General features: G+C 36.9%; 1 protein-coding gene across 3 annotated transcripts; it reads left to right on the forward strand.

Annotated features, from left to right (window-relative positions):
• Nucleotides 1-372: 372 nt before the first annotated feature.
• On the forward strand, nt 373-18,280 carry Plaat1 (phospholipase A and acyltransferase 1). Of its 3 annotated transcripts, none has more exons than XM_078043879.1 (5): nt 373-607; nt 8,645-8,783; nt 12,656-12,921; nt 14,373-14,466; nt 18,108-18,280. In XM_078043879.1, exons 2-4 carry the CDS (start codon nt 8,645-8,647, stop codon nt 14,448-14,450), a joined length of 483 nt encoding a protein of 160 aa, XP_077900005.1. In that variant the 5' UTR covers nt 373-607; the 3' UTR covers nt 14,451-14,466; nt 18,108-18,280. The 3 variants fall into 3 exon arrangements, with proteins under 3 accessions (XP_077900005.1, XP_077900004.1, XP_005338476.1); XM_078043878.1 differs by having other exon boundaries at nt 14,373-14,446; XM_005338419.4 differs by lacking the exon at nt 14,373-14,466 and having other exon boundaries at nt 377-607.
• The last annotated feature ends 1,250 nt before the right edge of the window (nt 18,281-19,530 follow it).

Here is a 19,530-nt window from a genome sequence, read left to right on the forward strand (position 1 = left end):
CTAGATTCCACTAGATGGGTTACCTTTATAACAGAAGCGCCTAGCACAGCGCCAGGTATCATGAAAGTTAGTTGCAGAAAGATCCAAGTGGCTGGCCGGGATGGGATGTAACTGCTTGAGGTTGCGCTCTGAGCGCTGGATTCCTGTGGTTCTTTGTGCATGGGGCGTGCGATGTATGTGCTTTTGGGTCGAGGCGGGTGCAGCGTGTGCAGCGTGTGCAGCGTGTGCAGCGTGTGTATGGAGGTGGGTATAAATAAAGGGTCAAACTAAGATGAACCCGCAGGGCCGAGGGCTGGAGCTCCGGGCGGGGAAGAGCGGGCCTCTGGAGGCCGTGCCCCCACCTCGGGGGCGGAGCCGACGGCCCTGAGCGTGAAGCGTGGGGCGCGTGCGCTGCTGCGTCCCGAACGCAGTGCCTTGCGCTCCTGGCGCCCGCGGAAGGGCTGGCGTTGGCGCTGGTGGCAGGCCAGTGGCTGGTGGCAGGCCAGTGGGGGTCCACCGCTACGGCTTGGCCTCTTCCGGGTACTGATGGAGTCGTCCCGGATTCTCTAGGAGGAGGGTCCGCAACTGCGAGCCAGGGAGAACCCGGGACATCAGCACCTGCTGCCGGGTGAGGGGAGACCCCGGGCTTTAGAGTGAAGTGTGCTGGCGAAGGGAAGGAGGACCTCTAGATGCCCGGGAACCTCTTTCACAAGAGGAAAAGCTCAGAGGGTTAGAGAGCATCTGATCTAATTCATCCCCTTCCCCTCCCCCAAATGAAGGCACTGAGTCCGCAGCGGGGGTAGAGGGCGAAAGAGACTTGCTTCCTCCACTGAGGAGGCTATTAAGTGGCAGAACTGGGACTAGAAGCAGTCTTCTTATCAAAACTTTTCACACCTACTATCCTTCACTGAAATGAATATGAATAGTAGTACTAGTGGTCAAGATTATCTTAGCATTTTATGGTGCTATTTGGCATTCAGGATTATGAATATGACTCATGTAATGGGAAAATTCAGCCACTTGTGACCTCTCTGAGCTTGAGTTTCTTATTCCTCCATTTATGAAACATTGGCTTGGTAGTTTGTGTTTGTGCCAAACACTCTGCCACGAATTGAAAGTCTAGAGATGAACAAGAACCAGCCTTCCATATGGGGCAGAAGAGAAAATTCCCCAGACACCACTTAACTGACACAGGTGTAGAAAGTGGGATGGGCCGTTGGAGAGAATGCTGTATGGAAAATCAAAAGGAGATGTCTTTCTGGCTGATTGGAGAAAGACCTAAGGGGAGAGGTGGCATCTGATCTGGATCTTTGCTTGGGGACATTTGGAAGTGGGAATTTCAGGTAGAAGGTTAAATGTTAGCAAAACAAACAAAATCCCAAAACAAATCCAGCATCAGAAACAGCAGCCATCACCTCCAGATATGTGTGTTGGAAAATGGTTTGATTTACCTAGAATATAGGATGCATAGAGGCCAAAATTATGAAGAAAACAAAACTGGGAGTCAGTGATGGGGAACTTTGGAAGATTCCAAGCAGAACATGTTGGTGGTGCTGTTGCTGAGGATAGTTAATTTACCCTGGAGTGGAACTCAGCAGTAGAGTGAGATTGTTGGACCAAGGATTCATGTAGCTGTGAGGGTCTGAGATGCACCAGTCTGGTAGCACAGGGCTTCAAGGAAGCACTTCAGTGTAGCAGTATTATAGAGAATTCAGCTGAAATGGGAAAGGGTCCAAATCACATCAGGAGGCTGAGAATTCCACTCTGTCCCTGACTATACAGGAAACACTTACTTCTTTTGATGCATCCCTAGGGACCAAGATGGAGCTATAAACAGAGCAGCCTGTTTTGGCAATGGAAATGGGAAATTTCTGCTACAAAGATGAAAGTCTTACCCTCATACTACTATATTATAACCGAGTCATGCAGTTCTGTGCAAATGAACTGTTAAATTGAAACATCTTTACCTTAAAGGTGACACAGAGATTGTAGTAGGGGACTTTTTAAATGTATCTTTAATTGGTTCTGTGTTATCTCAAACTTATAAAGTACCATATTACACATCTGTGCCTGGATGAAATTGATAGATGTGGTCCAGGTAAATCACATTAGACAAGCACACAAGTTATAGCCATTTGCCTAAGGTTTGAGTCTAGGAACTTTATAGATGCTTCTTGCTCCACCTTGACACTTCCTGGGCAGGAGAGATGCAGGGATTCTCTAGCAATACTCCACTTCCCATTACTCATTGGTTGTGCATATAAATGTTTATGTGAAATACATATTTATGTGCTTTTACAGCTTCTCCATCTAATAGGTGTTTGAAAGAAGGGAAAAGATGAAATGTTATTTAGTTATTCCTTTGATTAATGATATTAATCAATGGTATAAAAAAGGTATAATTTTAGGTCTTCATACTTCATACTTCTGAAGTATGAAGACCTAAAATTAAATTCTAGTTTTGTTACTTTCTACCCGTGTGACATTAGGTCTGGCATGTAACTCATCAGAGACTCCATTTGTTTCCTCATCTGTAAAATAGTGATCATAATAATCAGCTCACAATTGTTAACAAGTCACCACTAGAATTCTCCCTTTTACATTTTTATAGACACACCATGTTCTTCCATCACTTCCATAGCCCCTGACAACCATGATCCATTCTCTATTTTTATAACTTTGGCATTTCAAGGTTGTTATATATCAGGGATTATGAAGTATGCCCCCCATTCAGCATACTTCTCTGGAGATTCATTCAGATTTTGCATATATCAATAATTGTTACAGGTTATGGAGAGCTGGGATGTGGCTCAATGTTGGAATGCTTGCCCAATATATTGAAGGCCCTTGTTTCAATCCATAGCTCTGAAAAAAGAAATGTTGCATTTTGTTCCATACTATACCTCAGCACAGTTTTCTTTTTGTGTTGACACATACTAATTGTACATATTATTGAGGTTCAGTTTAATATTCCATGTATACATATGGAATATAAACACATGCATATAATGTACACCACCCTTTTTATACCCTCCTCACACTCTTCTTCCTAATCTCTAGTAATTACTATTCTACTTTCAAATTGACTTTTTTTTCTTTCCTCCCAGATTTTAGAGAAAATGTGGTACTTATCTTTCTGTGCCTGGCTTATTATTTTTCTCCTCCTTCTCCTTTTCCTTCTCCTTCTCTTTCTCTTACTACTTCTTCTCCTTCCTCCTCCTCCTCCTCCTCCCCTACCTTCTAACTCCTCCTCCTCTTTGTTGAGTTTTTTGACTTCCTTATATATATATTCTGACAACCCCTTGTCAGATGTATAGTTTGCAATATTTTTTCCCATTCTGTTGGTTGTTTCTCCACAATGTTGATTGTTTCATTTGCTGTGGGAAAGCTTGTTAGTTGATTTAATCTCATTTGTCTATTTTTGCTTTTGTTTCATATGCTTTGGTGGTTCCATTCAGAAAATCATTGCCTGCACCAATGCCTTAAAGTATTTTCCCTATTTCTTCCTAGTAGTTTCACGATTTCAGTTCTTACACATTTAGGTCTTTGATCCATTTGTAACTGATTTTTGTATAGGGTGGGAGATAGGTATCAAGTTTCAGTCTTAGGTATCAAGTTTCAGTCTTATGCTTATGGATAACCAATTTTTCAAACACCATTTATGAAAGCGACTGTTCTTTCTCAAATGTGTGTTTTTGACACCTTTGTTGAGAATCATTTGGCTGCAGATGTATGGGTTTATTTCTGGGATTTCTGTTCTGGTCCATTGATCTGTACTTGTACTTCTCTTTTTATGTCAATATCATACTGTTTTTGTTACTGTGACTCTGTAGTATTTCTTGAAATCTGGTGGTGTTAACAACAACAACAACAACAAAAACCAACCAAACAAAAAAAAAAAACAGCTATTGTGATGCCTTGATCTGTTTTCTAAAGATTGCATTGGCTGTTGATGGTCTTTTGTGCTTGCATATAAATTTAAAGATGGTTTTCTCTAGTTCTTTGAAGAATGTCATTAATATTTTGATGGTGTTGCATTGAATCTGTAGATCACTTTGGGTTGTATAGGTATTTTAATAATATTAATTTTTTAAATGAACATGGAAGGTCTTTCCATCTTTTTGTGTCTTCAATTTCTTTCATCAGTGTTTTGTAATTTTCATTGAAGGGGTCTTTCACTTCCTTAATTAAGTCTATTCCTAAGTGCTTTTTGTGGTTACTTCTTTCATGGTTTCATTCTTTATAAGTTTGTTATCAGTGTATAGAAAAACCCACAAATTTTTGTATGTTGATTTTGGATCCTGCTACTTTCCTTAATTTTTTTGGTCAATTCTAATAGTCTTCTAGTGGTTTTTAAAGGTGCGTGTGTATAATATTTAAATATGTATTTATATATGTAAATATTTTAAATAATACAAACAAGGATAATTTGATTTCCTTCGTATTTGTATGCCTTTTATTTCTTTCTCTGGCCTAATTGTTTTATAACTATTACTATATTGAATAATAGAGGTGAGAGTAGACACAGATTTTTGTTGGTTAGTCAAGTCAAAGGTTTTGAAATTTTGTTTATCTTTTCAAAGAACCCTCTCATTTATTGATCTTTTAGACTTTTTTAGTCTCTATTTAGTTTATTTCTGCTCTGATCTTTGTTATTTATTTTCTTATACTAATTTTGGGTTTGGTTTGTTGTTGTTTTTTTAAGTCCTTGAGATACTTCATTAGGGTGCTTATGTGAAATCTTTCAATTTTTTGAAGCAGATGCTCATTGCTATAAACTTCATAGTACTGCTTTTGCTACCACCCACAAGTTTGGCTTTGTTGTGCCATTTTTGTTTTGAGAAAATTTTAAAATTTTTCTCTAACTTCCTCAATGGCCAACTGCTTGTTCAAAAGTTTATTGTTCAGTCTCCATGCACTTATATAATTTCTAAAATTTCTTTTGTTTTTGACTTCTAGTTATGTTCAGTTGTGATTAAAAAAGATACACGATATGATTGCATTTAAAAAATTTGTTAATGTTTGTTTTGTAACCTAATATATGGTATAGTCTAGAGAAGGTTCTATAAACTGTTAAAAGAAATTGTGTATTCTGCAGCTATTGAATTAAGTGCCTGCCCATTTGATTTGTGGTGTACTTTAACTGATGTTTCATTGTTGATTTTTTTGTTTGTTTTTTGGTCTGTGTGAGCAGACCATTGATGAAAGCAGAGTGTTGAACTCTCCCACTATTGTTGTATTACAGAGTAATGCTCCTTTTAGGTCTATCAGTGTTTGTTTTATAAAATGGGTGCTCCAAAATTAGGTGTATATTAATTTATAATTGTTGTATCTTACTCTTATTAAATTGACTCGGCAAACATTATATTGTGATCTCCTTTGTCTCATCTTACAGCTTGTGTCTTAAAGTTTATTTTGTCAGATGTAAGTATAGCTACTCTTGCCCATTTTAGGCTTCCCTTTGTTTGGAATATAGTTTTCTATACTTTCACTTTCAGTCTGTGTATCTTTGCTGGTCAGGAATGTTTTTTTGTAGGCAGCATATTGTTGGACATCTTTTTAAACAATTCAACAAGCCTATATATTTTATTGGAGAATTTCATCTATTTATATTTAAGGTTATTTTTGGTGGATAAGGACTGAGATATCATTTTGTTGATTTTCTTCTAGGTATTTTATTTATTCTTTGTTTTTTTCCTTCCTCTAGTTCATTTCTATGATTTGGTAATTTATTGCATTGATAATGTTTGATTCCTTTCTCTTTCTCTTTTGCATACTCAATCTTTTAGTAGTATTTATTCTTTCTCATATGTTCATGATGGTAGGTGTCTTTCTTTTTTGGATGTAGGACTCCCTTAAACATTTTCTATAAGGCTGGTCTGGTGGTCACAAATTCCCTCAGTTTATGCTTATCTTAGAAGGTCTTTATTTCTCCTGAATTTCTGAGGTAAAGTCTCAGTTGGATAGAAATTTTGGCTGTAGTTATTTGCCACAGTCTGGTTGGGCACAAATCACGAGCCACTGAAGCAGGAACAAACTTTATTTCTGAACTCCACCAGCACACTCCACACACGCTCCCCAGGAATTCTCCTGAATGCCAACACGCACGCGCAGCTCATCCAACCCGCAGCCGGAAATATCCCTCCTCCAGCACTTCCCCAACCAATGGGAATTCTCCGGGAATCCCCAGCGAGAGCTCAACTGGAACTCAACGGGAACTCCTCTCAACCACTACTTCTGGCAAAAATGCCATGCGTCATCCTGGCTGTGGCCCTCAACAGTTATTTTCTTTCAGTCGTTGGAATATGTCATTCTATTCCCTCATAGCACTGGGATCCCAGGAAACCTCAGTAGCAATAGCAACTAAGGAGGCGGTAGTTGCACTCTTTCTGATTACACACAGACACTGTTTCTTTTTACATTTTACATTTTTGTGGGTCTGATATTTGGTTGGATACAAGGTCCCTGCTGCTAAAACAAGTTTGGAGACCATTGGATTTGATGGAATCTGAAGTCTCATTTTGCAATAACTTATAATTCTAAGAGAAGAGTGTCAAAACCCACTTATCCCCTTACACATTACCCTTCAGGCTCCTCCCTTTGTTTTCTGGAGGAATATCTTATGTGAAATATTTTCCTTGTTATCTCTTTATATAAATATGATAGACTTTGTGTAATCAATTAACTTACACTTCATAAGTCAGAAATGGAAAATGTGTTAAACAGATTAAAATTTTGAGGTAGAATTGTCTATCATAGAATTATCAATTGTGGTTAGAAGAGGGGAAAAGGAACCAAAATCACCTATCAGTCATGAGCCAATCTCAAGCTTTGCAGATAACCACCTCTCCCTTACCGTCACCTGTCCAGATCTTGCCAGTTTTCATAAAGCCTGTCTCCACTTTTAACCAGTTCACCAAGAGTTAGTTTCTTTCAACAGATATTTGAGATAAGTTAGTTAGCTCTATATTCTTATGCTTATCTTCAAAATGAGGAAACTGAGAATGGGTCTGAGTAACCTGCCCCAAATTATAGAACTGACAAAGAACAAGTAGAAGATGGAAAAAAAAGCTCACATTATTAACCCCTAGCCCAGTTATTTTCCCTTTCTATTTTATAATATAAGTGTCTCAATGGGTATTTTCCAAAGTTGGCATTTGCTATGGTACCTTTTATCTGTAAAATTGGGTAATGATATAATAAATAGTTGTGAGCATTTTTTTCATTTAATTAGGGTTAATTGAGATGGTGCACTTAAAAAAGGAAGTTGTATTACAAAGTGCTCCCTGTTCAAATGGTGGTTATTATTATAAGTTCAGCTACAATAGATCCCAAATTCCAGTAGGCAGCTGTGTGTGCTTGTTGATTTCTATTCATGGGAAATGTATTTGTTTATGTCATGGTATATTATCTATTTTCCTTTTATTCCCCACGTGGCCAAATTGTGAGATGTCAAATTAATAAGACTCAGTCATATTTGTGACGGTGGATAGACTTAATGGTTTCTATAAAGGGGTTTTAATAGTTATTTTTCAACAGATGGACAGCTTACATTTGGCCACATTTCTGTAACAGTGTGATGATTGAAGTTTTCAACAGATGGCACACAAATACTTGGGAAAACACCCTTCCAATATTAATTGCTGTATAAAAGACTTTTAGAGTGCCAAAAAAAAAAAAAAAGAAAGAAAGAAAGAAAGTCTGCATTCCCAAGTCCTTAGCCTATGCTATTATAATCATAATCTAGATGATTTGGAAGTTTCCATTTCTGGCACTTGAATTTATTTTGTAAATGAGTGTACATGTCTGCATTAGAGTGAGATGATGAGGAATACTCTGTTGACAATTAGAAATTCAACATGCATACAACATTAAATCTTCCTCTGATTGTGGATGGATGTAACTTTCTTTTGCTGAGTTATTCTACTTCTGTGCCATACATAGAAAATATATCCTTCATAAAAATCAGCTGTCAGAGACTTATATGTTTTTTTCAAAGAGTATTGACTTAGAAGGAGATAAAAACCTCACCAACTTAGAATTTTCAGACTGATTCATCCATATGATAAACCACCCAGCCTTCTAAGTTGTCCTGCTTGTACTGAGAACCACCTTGCTCTGCTTCCTCTTCTCCTTGATTTTACTTTGCTGAATACAAAAGGCTAAAGACTTCTGATCTTATGCTCAGGAATCCTGATGTTTCATGCTAAGTGCCAGCATATAGAAACTTTGTAGTATTTTTTAGTGAACTCATAGATTGAGCATTTACACAGTAAAACAAATATATGTAGCATTTACTTTCTATTCCTCCTTTCTCTTCCAAATAAAACATATTTTAATACTTAATATTTTTTATTTTGCATATAAGTAATTTATATTATTCATGAATTCAAGGAGAGAATTATAAAAAAAATGAGTTGCTGAAATTGATCAGGATGAGAAAAGCATTACTATAGAAAATAAGAGCAGAAAAATTTGTTCACTACTTGCACATATAATTCAGTGTTGGTGTCATTTCAAGAGAAGCACAGTGGCATGGGTCTAAGTCTTTAATAAGGAATACAGTCTTGATAAATTCTGTGCCCTCCATTTCTGTTAAAGTCATGAACTGATTCTCTTTTGGCCATTTTTATCAGCTAGATTATCCTTGTGACTGTGCTTTCAGATGGCGCTTAATGGGTGCTTCAGTTTGGACTACCATGTCAACCCCCACCCAGGGGACTTGATTGAAGTGTTCCGTCCTGGCTATCAGCACTGGGCGCTGTACTTGGGTGATGGTTATGTCATCAACATAGCACCTGTAGGTAAGGATTATTTCTAGTAGCTCCTAGAGTTTTTTAGTTTTCTTGTAAGAAGAAGAAATCATAAACAAAATCATAAAACAGATATAATGTAGAAAGTAAATAAATCAAGCTAATCTAGATTTAGGAAGGACATTCTAAGGGAAGCACATTGTCATTGAAGAAATCACAAAGGCCAATTAATGCTAAAATGTAAAGCCTCTATACTAAAAAAAAAATCACAGTTAAAGAATAAATAACCATCTGGGGATGGTTATTTATTAGTCATGCTCAAACATGACTAAGTTGAATATCCTTATAACATATTTTAATACTTAATATTTTTTATTTTGCATATAAGTAATTTATATTATTCATGAATTTGTGGATTTAAGGGGAGAATTAAAAAAAATTTGAGTTGCTAAAATTGATCAGGATGAGGAAAGCATTACTATAGAAAATAATACAAATTATTATTTAGCTACAGAATATTTATATAACACAAGTAGATGATTCAACACCTATTTATAGATTATTTAGTATGTGCTGAATACTGTTAGATATGTAGACATCTCCTTGCATGGTAAAGCTTATATTTTAAGAGAGAGAGAGAGACAGACAGACAGACACACTCCCAAAACAAATTACAGTAGTAAATGTTAGAAGGGAGATAAGTGATATAGAAAAAAATCAGTCAAATAGGTGGAATAAGAAGTGCCAAAGGCAGGGAGATGGAGGTGAGGTGTTGTGATTTTAAATAAAGGGATCAGGAAAAATTCATAAAAATGTGCTGTTTGAGGAAAAACTTGAAGGAGGTGAGAAAACAAGTCAGATTCTATCTGGGGAAATGATAATCTAGGCTGAGAGGACAGCAAACCCCCAAATCCCAACAAACAAATGGATGAAGAATTGTGAACAGTTTGTAAAACAAGAGCAAAAACTAACACACATTTTTAAAAATTTCAACTTTGTAGTCATCTACAAATTGTAAAATAAAACAAAGATTGCATGCCTGTTTCAGTAGCAAAGGATAAAAAGTGATAGCAATCAGTGTTGATAAGGGAATAGCGAAATGAACACAAAGATATTGTTAATGGAAATGTAAACTGATAGTGTCAGTCACAGAAGCAATTTAGTACGAATTAAGTCTTAAGAGTTCATATTCTCTGACTCTAATTGTACTTCCAGGAGTCTGGGGAACTATTTAGAAATATGTACAAATACTTCTGCGTTAGGGCCTTTACTTATCCCTCATTTATAATGGTTTAAAAAAATCGACACTGGCTTAATGTTCAATAGGGGAACAGTTATACAAATTATTATTTAGCTACAGAGTATTTAGTATCTGTATTTCAGAATTATTTATTTGCATGTAATAAAACTAGAATTAGCTTAAGTAAAAAGGTAAAAAGGCAAAGCCATTGCTTCACTGAAGGGAACTGCACAAAGGATAGAGGTGATGCTGGTCTCAGAGGAGTCTAATGTAGGATGTGAGCACAATTAGGACTCTTGGACTCATATCTGCATTCTTTTTCCTATGCCTTCATTCTCCCAGGCTTTGTCTCTCTAACAAACTGAGGATGAAGAGCAGTCTGAGACTCTCATTTTATAAAGTCTATAACTTAATAGGAAAGAGCCCTGCCTGTTGTAATTCTAAATGGTCCACTCTAAGTCCCATACCTATGCCTGGACCATCACCTTGCCCAGAACAACAGGATACTATGGTTAGCTCAGACAGAATCATCCAGTAAGAAACAGGCAGTGATGGGACAAGGAGCTGGGTTGATTAAAAACAACAGCCAATATAACAGTCATTAAAAAAATAATAATAATAACCTGGACCTGTTTAACTGCATGGGAAACAGTATGGATAAAATATTTATTTGAAAAATGAAGATTAAAATGCAATAAGCAATATCATACTTGGTTTTCAAAAGAATAACTTGTATACATACATACATATGCATGTACGTATACATGTGTTAGTAAGAGACATTCATAAAGGTACATCAAAGTGGGCTGGGGATGTGGCTCAAGCGGTAGTGCGCTCGCCCAGCATGCGTGTGGCCCGGGTTCGATCCTCAGCACCACATACAAAGATGTTATGTCCACCAAATACTAAAAAACAAACATTAAAATTCTCTCTCTCTCCCTCTCTCTCTCACTCTCTCTTTAAAAAAAAAAAAAGGTACATCAAAGTGATAATGATTGTTATTTCTGGGTGATGGGATGAGTAATTTCTATTTAAAACTTAATGCTTTATTTTTCTGTATTTTCTAAACAGTTAATGAGCACAAATTTATTAGGAATAATATATGCAAATAATATGGAATACTTTTTTAAAAGATATCTTTAAAGATAAGTGTGTGTAGGCCTGAGTCTAACTATCACAGGAAGTTCTGAGAATTTTAATGAAATGTTTTTTACAACATTTTGAGTTATTTTCTTTTTGTTCCAAAATATTGTAAGTGGAAATAGCAAATAAAATGACATTTACAATTACAGCTGCTAATTTCCAAAGTCTGGTGTTTAACACTAAGTAGCCTCACACATCTACATTATCTCTACAGTTTTCACATTGGAAAATAATGTGAGCCGTTTTCTTATTTTCCACTATGAAATTCCATATTAATGTTTTCACGTTAAGGTCCATATTAACATGGTTCAAGTAGTGAGATTTGATCCTGTAGAGTAAAATTTCATTTCCATTTCACTTATTAACTACTGTGATATTTTCTGAGTCAGTTTATCTCTCTGAGCTTCAATTTCCTGATTTTTTGCATCAGGCTAGTAAAAAATTTAGTAATTTTAACTATGATAAATATGCTTGTAATGTGTAAAACTTTCAGTGTATAAAGTTAACTTAGAGTACTACTCTATTGGGAAGGAGGATAGACAGAGGATAATGGAAAAGAAAGTTTGCTTTTAATTATTAATAAGGGAGAAATTTTCTAAATTCAGATTATATGGACACTTTTCCTCTCATGAGTCACCTGGACATGGCCAGACATAGCAGTCATAGGCAGTTTGAGAGAGACCAGAGCCTGCCATTAGACCTTGGCCTTGAGGAATTGCCTGTTCAGCCACAAGAACTCATAGTGATAGGTCTGAACACAAAGATTCCTGGCAGCCTCTGTGTGTGTGCTTACTAAGAGAAGCAGCTGTGGTGGAGAGGCAGGGCACAGATCCTGTAACATGGGATAGGACACCACAGGGGCCAGGTCTGGGGTATTGTATCTACTGAGGTTAGCTTTAGTTTCAGAACTTAGTTTCTTGGCCAAAGGAATTGGAAAGAGAAAAGCAGGGTCTGATCCTGATCCAAGTTGTCTCTCACAGGACTGGGTTACCATACAAGTTTCAAAATAGGAAATAGGGCCCCATGTTGAAGTTTAGTTTAAGGAACAAACATGAAGAGGTGATCCGGTAAGGAAGGCAGCTTAGGTGCTAAAGACAAGCCTCCTAGTCACAGTGCACTACTGCTAAGCCTCAATTAGTTGGCTTAAGGGTTTAGATGCTGAGAAAGAAACTGCGTGATAGAAAAGGTGAGCAATAATCTTATTTGTACTGTGTCAGAAACACATAACCAAGATGTTTAATAACACCAATCTATAGAGAACTTATTTCCCAAGAATAGGTAGGATGCTCTCACCCAATTTGTTCTATGGGAAAAAAAATCAAGATTTCAGAATAATTTTCATACATTCCTAGTCATATGGTATGAGCATTATTGATAACACAGAGTAAGAGCTATGTCTAAGATTAAATGGGCTATTATTTAATGGTATGTAAGGAGCAGAGCTAGGTCTAAGCATTCTAGCATTTCCAAAGTCTTTAAATGGCAGTGGAGTTCACTAGACTGGGTCACTAAACCTTGCTAACCAGAATTGTCCTTATAGATGGCATTCCTTCAGCATTTACAAGTGCCAAGTCTGTGTTCAGCACAAAGGCGCTGGTGAAGATGCAGCTCTTGAAGGAAGTAGTAGGAAATGACAAATACCGAATAAACAACAAATATGATGAAACGCACTCCCCTCTCCCTGTGGATGAAGTCATGCAGCGGTCAGAGTTTGTTATTGGACAAGAGGTGGCATATGACTTACTGGTCAACAACTGTGAGCATTTTGTGACTTTGCTTCGATATGGAGAAGGGGTTTCAGAGCAGGTGAGTTTTCTTTAGGGGACACAAGAAATTTCTTACCTTGAGAACATAGTAACTGTTTGCCATTATAAAAGTCTCAGGCAACAGAGAAAAGGGAAAAATATGAAAATACTGAAGGACAGAGAAGGAAATTGAGTTGTCTAGGGTCATGTAAGTAAGTCAATGATCAAGCTGAGACTAAAAGGGGGACATCATGAATTTTGAGCTGGAAGGGACTTAAAGTAGAATGGAGACCATATGTTTCTGTTAGTCTTCCTGCCTTCTGTTCTCCACACTTTCCTTATTACCCCACCATGCAGCTGTCTCAAATCAATAACCTCATGTACTAAAGAGACTATACTGAAAACAATGCTGGCTTTGCTGGCTGCATCTGCCACAAACAGAGATGGTCATGCTGAGATTCTTTTCCAGTGGCCTGTAGAGGCCAACTGATAACATGCCTTGATGGGTTTATAAATGTTTTCTATTTCCTTGCATTGTTAGTTTTCAGTGCAATTTTGTGCTTTTTAAGTAGATCCTTTGAATCATCAAGCCTTTCAAGTCCTTTAACAGATTAACTTTAAGTACTTTGTAATTTTGGCAGTCATCATCACTATTGTATAGTATAGCTGACCCCCAGCTAACCACATGGTTACTTTAGTTGCCCTTTCCCTACTTGCTCTGCTGCCAATTCAGTGTCATCATTGATGTTTTAGCCCAAAGGTTTATTAAGGTGATAAAAGAGAATAAATACATAAAACTGTTACAAGAGGAAGTTCTCTTCACCCAAAATACATATAAAAGTGTTCATTTTTAAAATTACAATAACAAAAATAGCTTCATACCTATTAAACTCCAGGGAGTTGTCACCTGTAAAAACTTTAAAAAGAAGACTAAAAGTTCAAAGAATAACTGTACAATTTCAATAATATTCTAAAAACTCAAATTTATTAAAGGCTTCTAGTATTTTAAAATGGTGGATCAATTATATAAACTTCTAAGAAATGAGGTTTAATTCTTCTCACAAAAGCTTGGAAAAGTTGGAGATAGAACATAATGAAAGGATGCATTTGTTTTCATTAGAAAATAATATAATTGGAAATTCATTCTCATTAGGAAGTACATTAACATAATGAATGTTCTGTTCACATGGAATGATCAGTTGCTTTTGAGCCAGAACACAGAGGACACACACAAATTCCTCTTCACCTTTTGCATTGAAAACGAGTATAGATAGGAAACAGTTTCCATTCCTCATCTTTGTTAATGATAAAGTTGTTCAATGCACTTAGCAAGTGATTTTTATTTATTTATTTTTTGAATCTTTAGAAATGGGGAGGTATTAGTCACAGGGCACAAATTTCAGTTATATGTAAATTAGTTCAGAGATATATTATACAACAGTGCAAATGATTAACAGTACTGTGTTTGTTGTATACTCAAAATTTTGCTAAGATGATACATCTTATGTTAAGGGCTTTTGCCATGAAAGGAGAAGAACCACCCAAATACAACAAAGAACAAAACAATACAATAAAGTCCAGCAAAGGTAATGGGAGAAACTTGGAGGTAATGGATAAGCTTATGGCATTGATTGTGATGATGATTTCCTGAGTGTATACTTCTTTCCAAACATATCTACTTGTATACATTTTGTTTGTGGATATTTGTGTCTGTAGACTTTTTGCATGGTGATCATTCTTCAATAAGGTAAAAAAGTGACATTAAATAAAAAGTAGTTAAAATCATGTTATTGCTTTGATTCAAACTTGTAACCCATCATCTTTTCATCTTTCATACCCAGACTTAATACCCACGAAAAACAAACTGCTCCTCATTCAGTGGTAGATCTTGGCTCCTGCATGTTCTAATGACAGTGGTGCAGTGTCAGCCTTAGGAGCCTCCCTGACTGCTAGTGTTCTGCTGATGTGAGCAGGAACCCAATCTCTACCACTTAGCTAGGCGACCTAGGGTGCATTATCTATTTTATACTCTCTACAATGAGGTTGTTTTAAAAGATCTGGGACATATTTGAGGTCTCTTAGCATACTATGTTATGCATTATTTATCCTGATGAACAGCATGCCAACAATGGATATTTTAATTACGTTTATTTTAGAATTTTTTTATATCTTTGTTAGATCCAATAAAATCCCCATCAGAAACTGCAGAACTTGGATTACTCATTAATAATTAACATCATTACTATTAAGTAATAGCTAGTGCTAATATTATTACTAAATAATGGCTAGTATTAGATTAGCTTTTTTGGATCCCCTTAAGGCTTAGGGGCCTTGAATTTAGAAACATTTTCTTAGAAAATGGCTATGTAATTCTACAATTTAAAAAGTTAAAAATGCACAAAAATTATAAGAAGGGTGGAAGGATGTCATCCCATCCTCCTTTTTCTTTATTTTTCTGTATTTAAAAAAAAATTAAATGACAGTTTTTTAGAGCAGTTTTTAGGATCACAGGGAAATCAAGCTGAGTTCTCTCCTCTTTCTTTAAACATACATTCTCCTTCACCATCAACATCTCATATCTTATTTCTTAAAACTGCCAAACTGTCTTCCAAGGTGGTCATACCATTTTGCATTCCCCTTCAGAATGAATGGGAGCTCCCTTGTTCCACATCCTCACCAGCATTTTATTATTGTTTTAATTTGTAGCTAACTGATATGTATGATACCTTTTCATATGCTTTTTTTGCAAAGTCCAGATCATCTTTGGTGATATGTCTCTTGATGTGCCTTTTCCCTATTTTCTAATAGGGTTGTTCATTTTCCAATTGAATTTTGTGTTTCTTTGTGTATTTTGGGTAACAATCCTTTGTCAAATTTTATCATGCAAATGTTTTCTCTTATTCTATGGCTTTTTTTCTGTGTTTTCCAAAAATTTGAAAAACAATATTTTTAATGTTATAGTTCCAACAAATTAATAATCCATCACATCTCAGATATTCATTTCTATATAGGATAGTGGGTCACGATGGGTTAAAATGTGACCACATACTTGAATAAACCTGATGACAACAACACATGATGACACCCTGCCTGTGCTTCAATGCACCACTGGAGCCTTCGGGTCTCAGAAAGGAGACATTTGATATACCCTGTAGTCATCTGTGACCCTGCTATGCTGATATCTGTACACAGCCACTCCAGATTAGTTAATGTTTCAGTGGGCATGCACGGATCCCCAGAATGAGGCCTTTATTAATGGCCCACAGACAGAGGCCTCCAGATATAAAGTCTGCAGAGTCACCCTAAGTGAGCCATGAAATAAAGAGCTCCCGTGCATGCTGCTTCACCAAGAATATCCTCAGATGTCAAAATCCTGTGCAGGCCAGATCCCATTGATTGTAAATCCAAGGGACTGTCCCAGTCAAATAGGATTTTGTTATTTATGATGGGACTTGGAATGAGTGAGCATTTGGGGCCTGGGAAAGTGCATGTACTGCTGGAAGTGATTTCATTGTAATGAAATCTGTCCTGTAATCTCAATGAATTTTGGCTTGGGATCAGGTTACCCATCCCCTCCACAAACCTCTAATAGTTACGAGATTTCTTTAACATCTGTGTTTCTAAAAGCTAAAAGATACCTAGTCAGTTAGGCTTGCACCTTTCTGGGTCTACCCTATGCACAAGGTCCTGTGATTTTTCCAGAGCTGTACCAGTGACATTTATTGCAGTTTCATCTGTCATTGCTGTTCCATTCCCCTGTACCAGACCTTCCTGGGATCCCAGCTTCTGTCTGGAATTATACTAGGTTTGGGCTTGATTTACAATCCTTTCTCCTTGCTGATTATCATTGTGCCCCTGTCTTTCTTGGGAATTCTTCCTGTATCCTACATCTTCTTGCTTTCCCCTCACCCCCATGTGCTTGGGGTGCTCTGACTTCTTGTTCTCTCACAGGGAATAATTTAGGTAGTAATTATTTAAACATCATAAATAAAATAAATAAATAAGCAAAGCTAAAATTATAAACTAAAATAGGGTTTCTCAGGACTCAGGGCAAATTGATGTCAGTACTACTCTCCCTAGCAACTACAGGTTAGCAGAGGCAGTGATCACAATTAGAGGCCTGAGGGAATACATGCTTCAAATACTTGGAGCAGATATTCCTTCTCTGTGCCTCTTTCCTGGCCCTGGACCTTCCTGTTATTTCCAACTGGGAAGCTCTGTGGGTGGCAGGCCCAGGCTGGAACCCTGTTGGTTAGACAGAAGGCATAGGCAAACGTGACCTAGGTCAAGTTTCCAACTATTGGACTGTTCCCCAAGTCATTTGAGAAAAATGTTTTGCCTGATCCTTACACCCAAGAATACAAATGCTGCTTTCAGAACACCTGATGACTCTGAAGTGTGTGAATGTGACCTTTGTTTGGGTCATGAAATTGCACTTAAACCCATGTGGATGGAAGGCAATATCCATTGAATGTCATTAAAACCATGAATATTCATTAGATCCCTCATCATGATGATGATTTATACCATTAAAGCTATAAATATCTGAACTCCTTTATGGACAATTGAGCTTGACAGTGGTTTATTTTTATTTTGTCTATATGAGAAATTAATTTGACATGATAGTTAACATCAGTATTGACTTTTCTTGAAATCTGTTTACCAGACTACAAATTTTATCTACCAAATAAGAGCTTATAGGTATTTAACTTAGATCTTATCCTTATTTTATTGATAGACATTCTTTAGTCAGAGAAACATGCCCACCCATACACGTTGTACTCACCCTGATACAGACTTTAGTCAAACTAGTGCATGTTCAGGAGGTGTAGGGGCTGCTAGAGGAAGAGCATGGGGTTCCAGAAGACTCAGCTTATCTCTCAGCATCTTGGTAGTATGACCTTGGGCAAATCACTTACAAGCTCTTAAGTTTTACAAAACAGGAATAGTTCTATCTCTTTTACTAGTGTACTGCGATGATCAGTAGTACTGGGTTCATAACTAGTCTATATACTATCAAGTGCTTCAAAATATAAATAGTACATATCAATGTGTATTTATATCATTTACATAATTATAAAAATTATACTTTTATTTCATTTTCTTCTAGAATTTTAATTTAGCATTGAACTTTATTCATTGTACATTAAAATGGGTATTCAGTTTAGGAAACAAAATAAAGCTTCATTTAAGACACAGAAATGGGTATAGAATAAGATGTATTTTTTATTTCTTGTTTTCTTCTAGGCCAACCGAGCAGTAAGTACCATTGGATGGGTGACAGCTGCTGTTGGTGCCTTCTCATTCCTGGGCTTGTTTTCAAAAAGACAAAGAGCAAAATACTATTAACAATTTATTGAAGAGATATTGGAACTGAAGGAATTTGTGAGGAGGAAAATAAAAAAAAAACCTGGAATGAATACTTACTTTCAACGCATCATTATTGTTCCAAATTCTGATGATGGATAGCAGGCTCTTTAACAAATTGCTTTCTGATATTATCTTATCATTGAGCCAAGGAAATTTCTTTCCCTACTAGCATAGATTTGCTGTGGCAGTTGGAACAAAAAGCTATAGCCTCTGAGTGAGCCAGCAGAGGATCTTAAGAAAATCACATCACATTTTATCTTCTACTATAAATATTGTTTTCCATATCCTTAAGGGTGGCTATTTTGCCAGAGGGATGGAGAACCATTTCCAGGGGAAAGCAAAGTTAGAATCCCAAATTGTTAGGTTGACATGTTAATTCATGTTCCTTTTCTTGTGAGAAAAGAAACTGGGAAATTCTGGTTTGGCAGCTTGAGGACCTGTGAGTGACAAGCCTTTTGAGGGTGTGCCTCCAACTCCCTCACTCTGTAGGTGTGGGCGGGTGGGAAGAGCACGGGAGGAGCTCTTCACTTCCCAACTTCAGATCCAGTGATTTCTCTGGAATTCACTTGCTTGTCAAGAGCACATGACAATCCATGAGTGACATGGGCTGCTGTTTCTATAGTTACATTTTGAATGTTTCAGGGGTTTGACATTTGAACCTTGGCAAGAGATCATCAAACGTTGGTTTAAAGTGCCAAAATGAGGAAACAATATCTTGTCCTGCTTTTTAAGGTTTGTACTATAAGCCAAGGAGTGTCATGATTTTATTCTTACATTTTATTGGTTAGCTGTTGAATTTAAATTTATTACCATTTGAGTAGGCTTCTTCATTACTGCAGGTAAGGAAAGGTGAGGCATAGGTCTTTCTAAGATGATAGTGGACACTATAACTTATCCCATAAACCACATTGCCTCTTTACCTTTATTCCATCCTTAAAAGCATGGCATTAGATAAAGTAGATAAAAGACAGTGAAAGTCTTGGACCTATTGCACTGATTTAGATGTTACCTCATGTCCAGAAATACTGTACAAGCTAATCACAGGCTTAAGAGTAATGTCAACAGCAGGGGTTGTGCACTGCAGTCCTGGCCACAGACATCTAATCTCTCTTCCCTCCTTTTTCCTATGTAACCCTTTGTTTCTCATGGCACTGGCTCTGTCTCCAGACAACCCCCAAACTTTCTTCCCCCACTGATCATCTGAGAAGGTACGTGTGTCTTCCACCAGGTACAAGATCCTTTTTTTTTTTTTGATGGTGGTTTTGGGGATTGAACCAGGGCCTCATTCATGTGAGGCAAG

The sequence above is a fragment of the Ictidomys tridecemlineatus genome, chromosome 3 (assembly GCF_052094955.1).
Source record: "Ictidomys tridecemlineatus isolate mIctTri1 chromosome 3, mIctTri1.hap1, whole genome shotgun sequence".
In the NCBI taxonomy this organism is placed as follows: Eukaryota; Metazoa; Chordata; class Mammalia; order Rodentia; family Sciuridae; genus Ictidomys; species Ictidomys tridecemlineatus.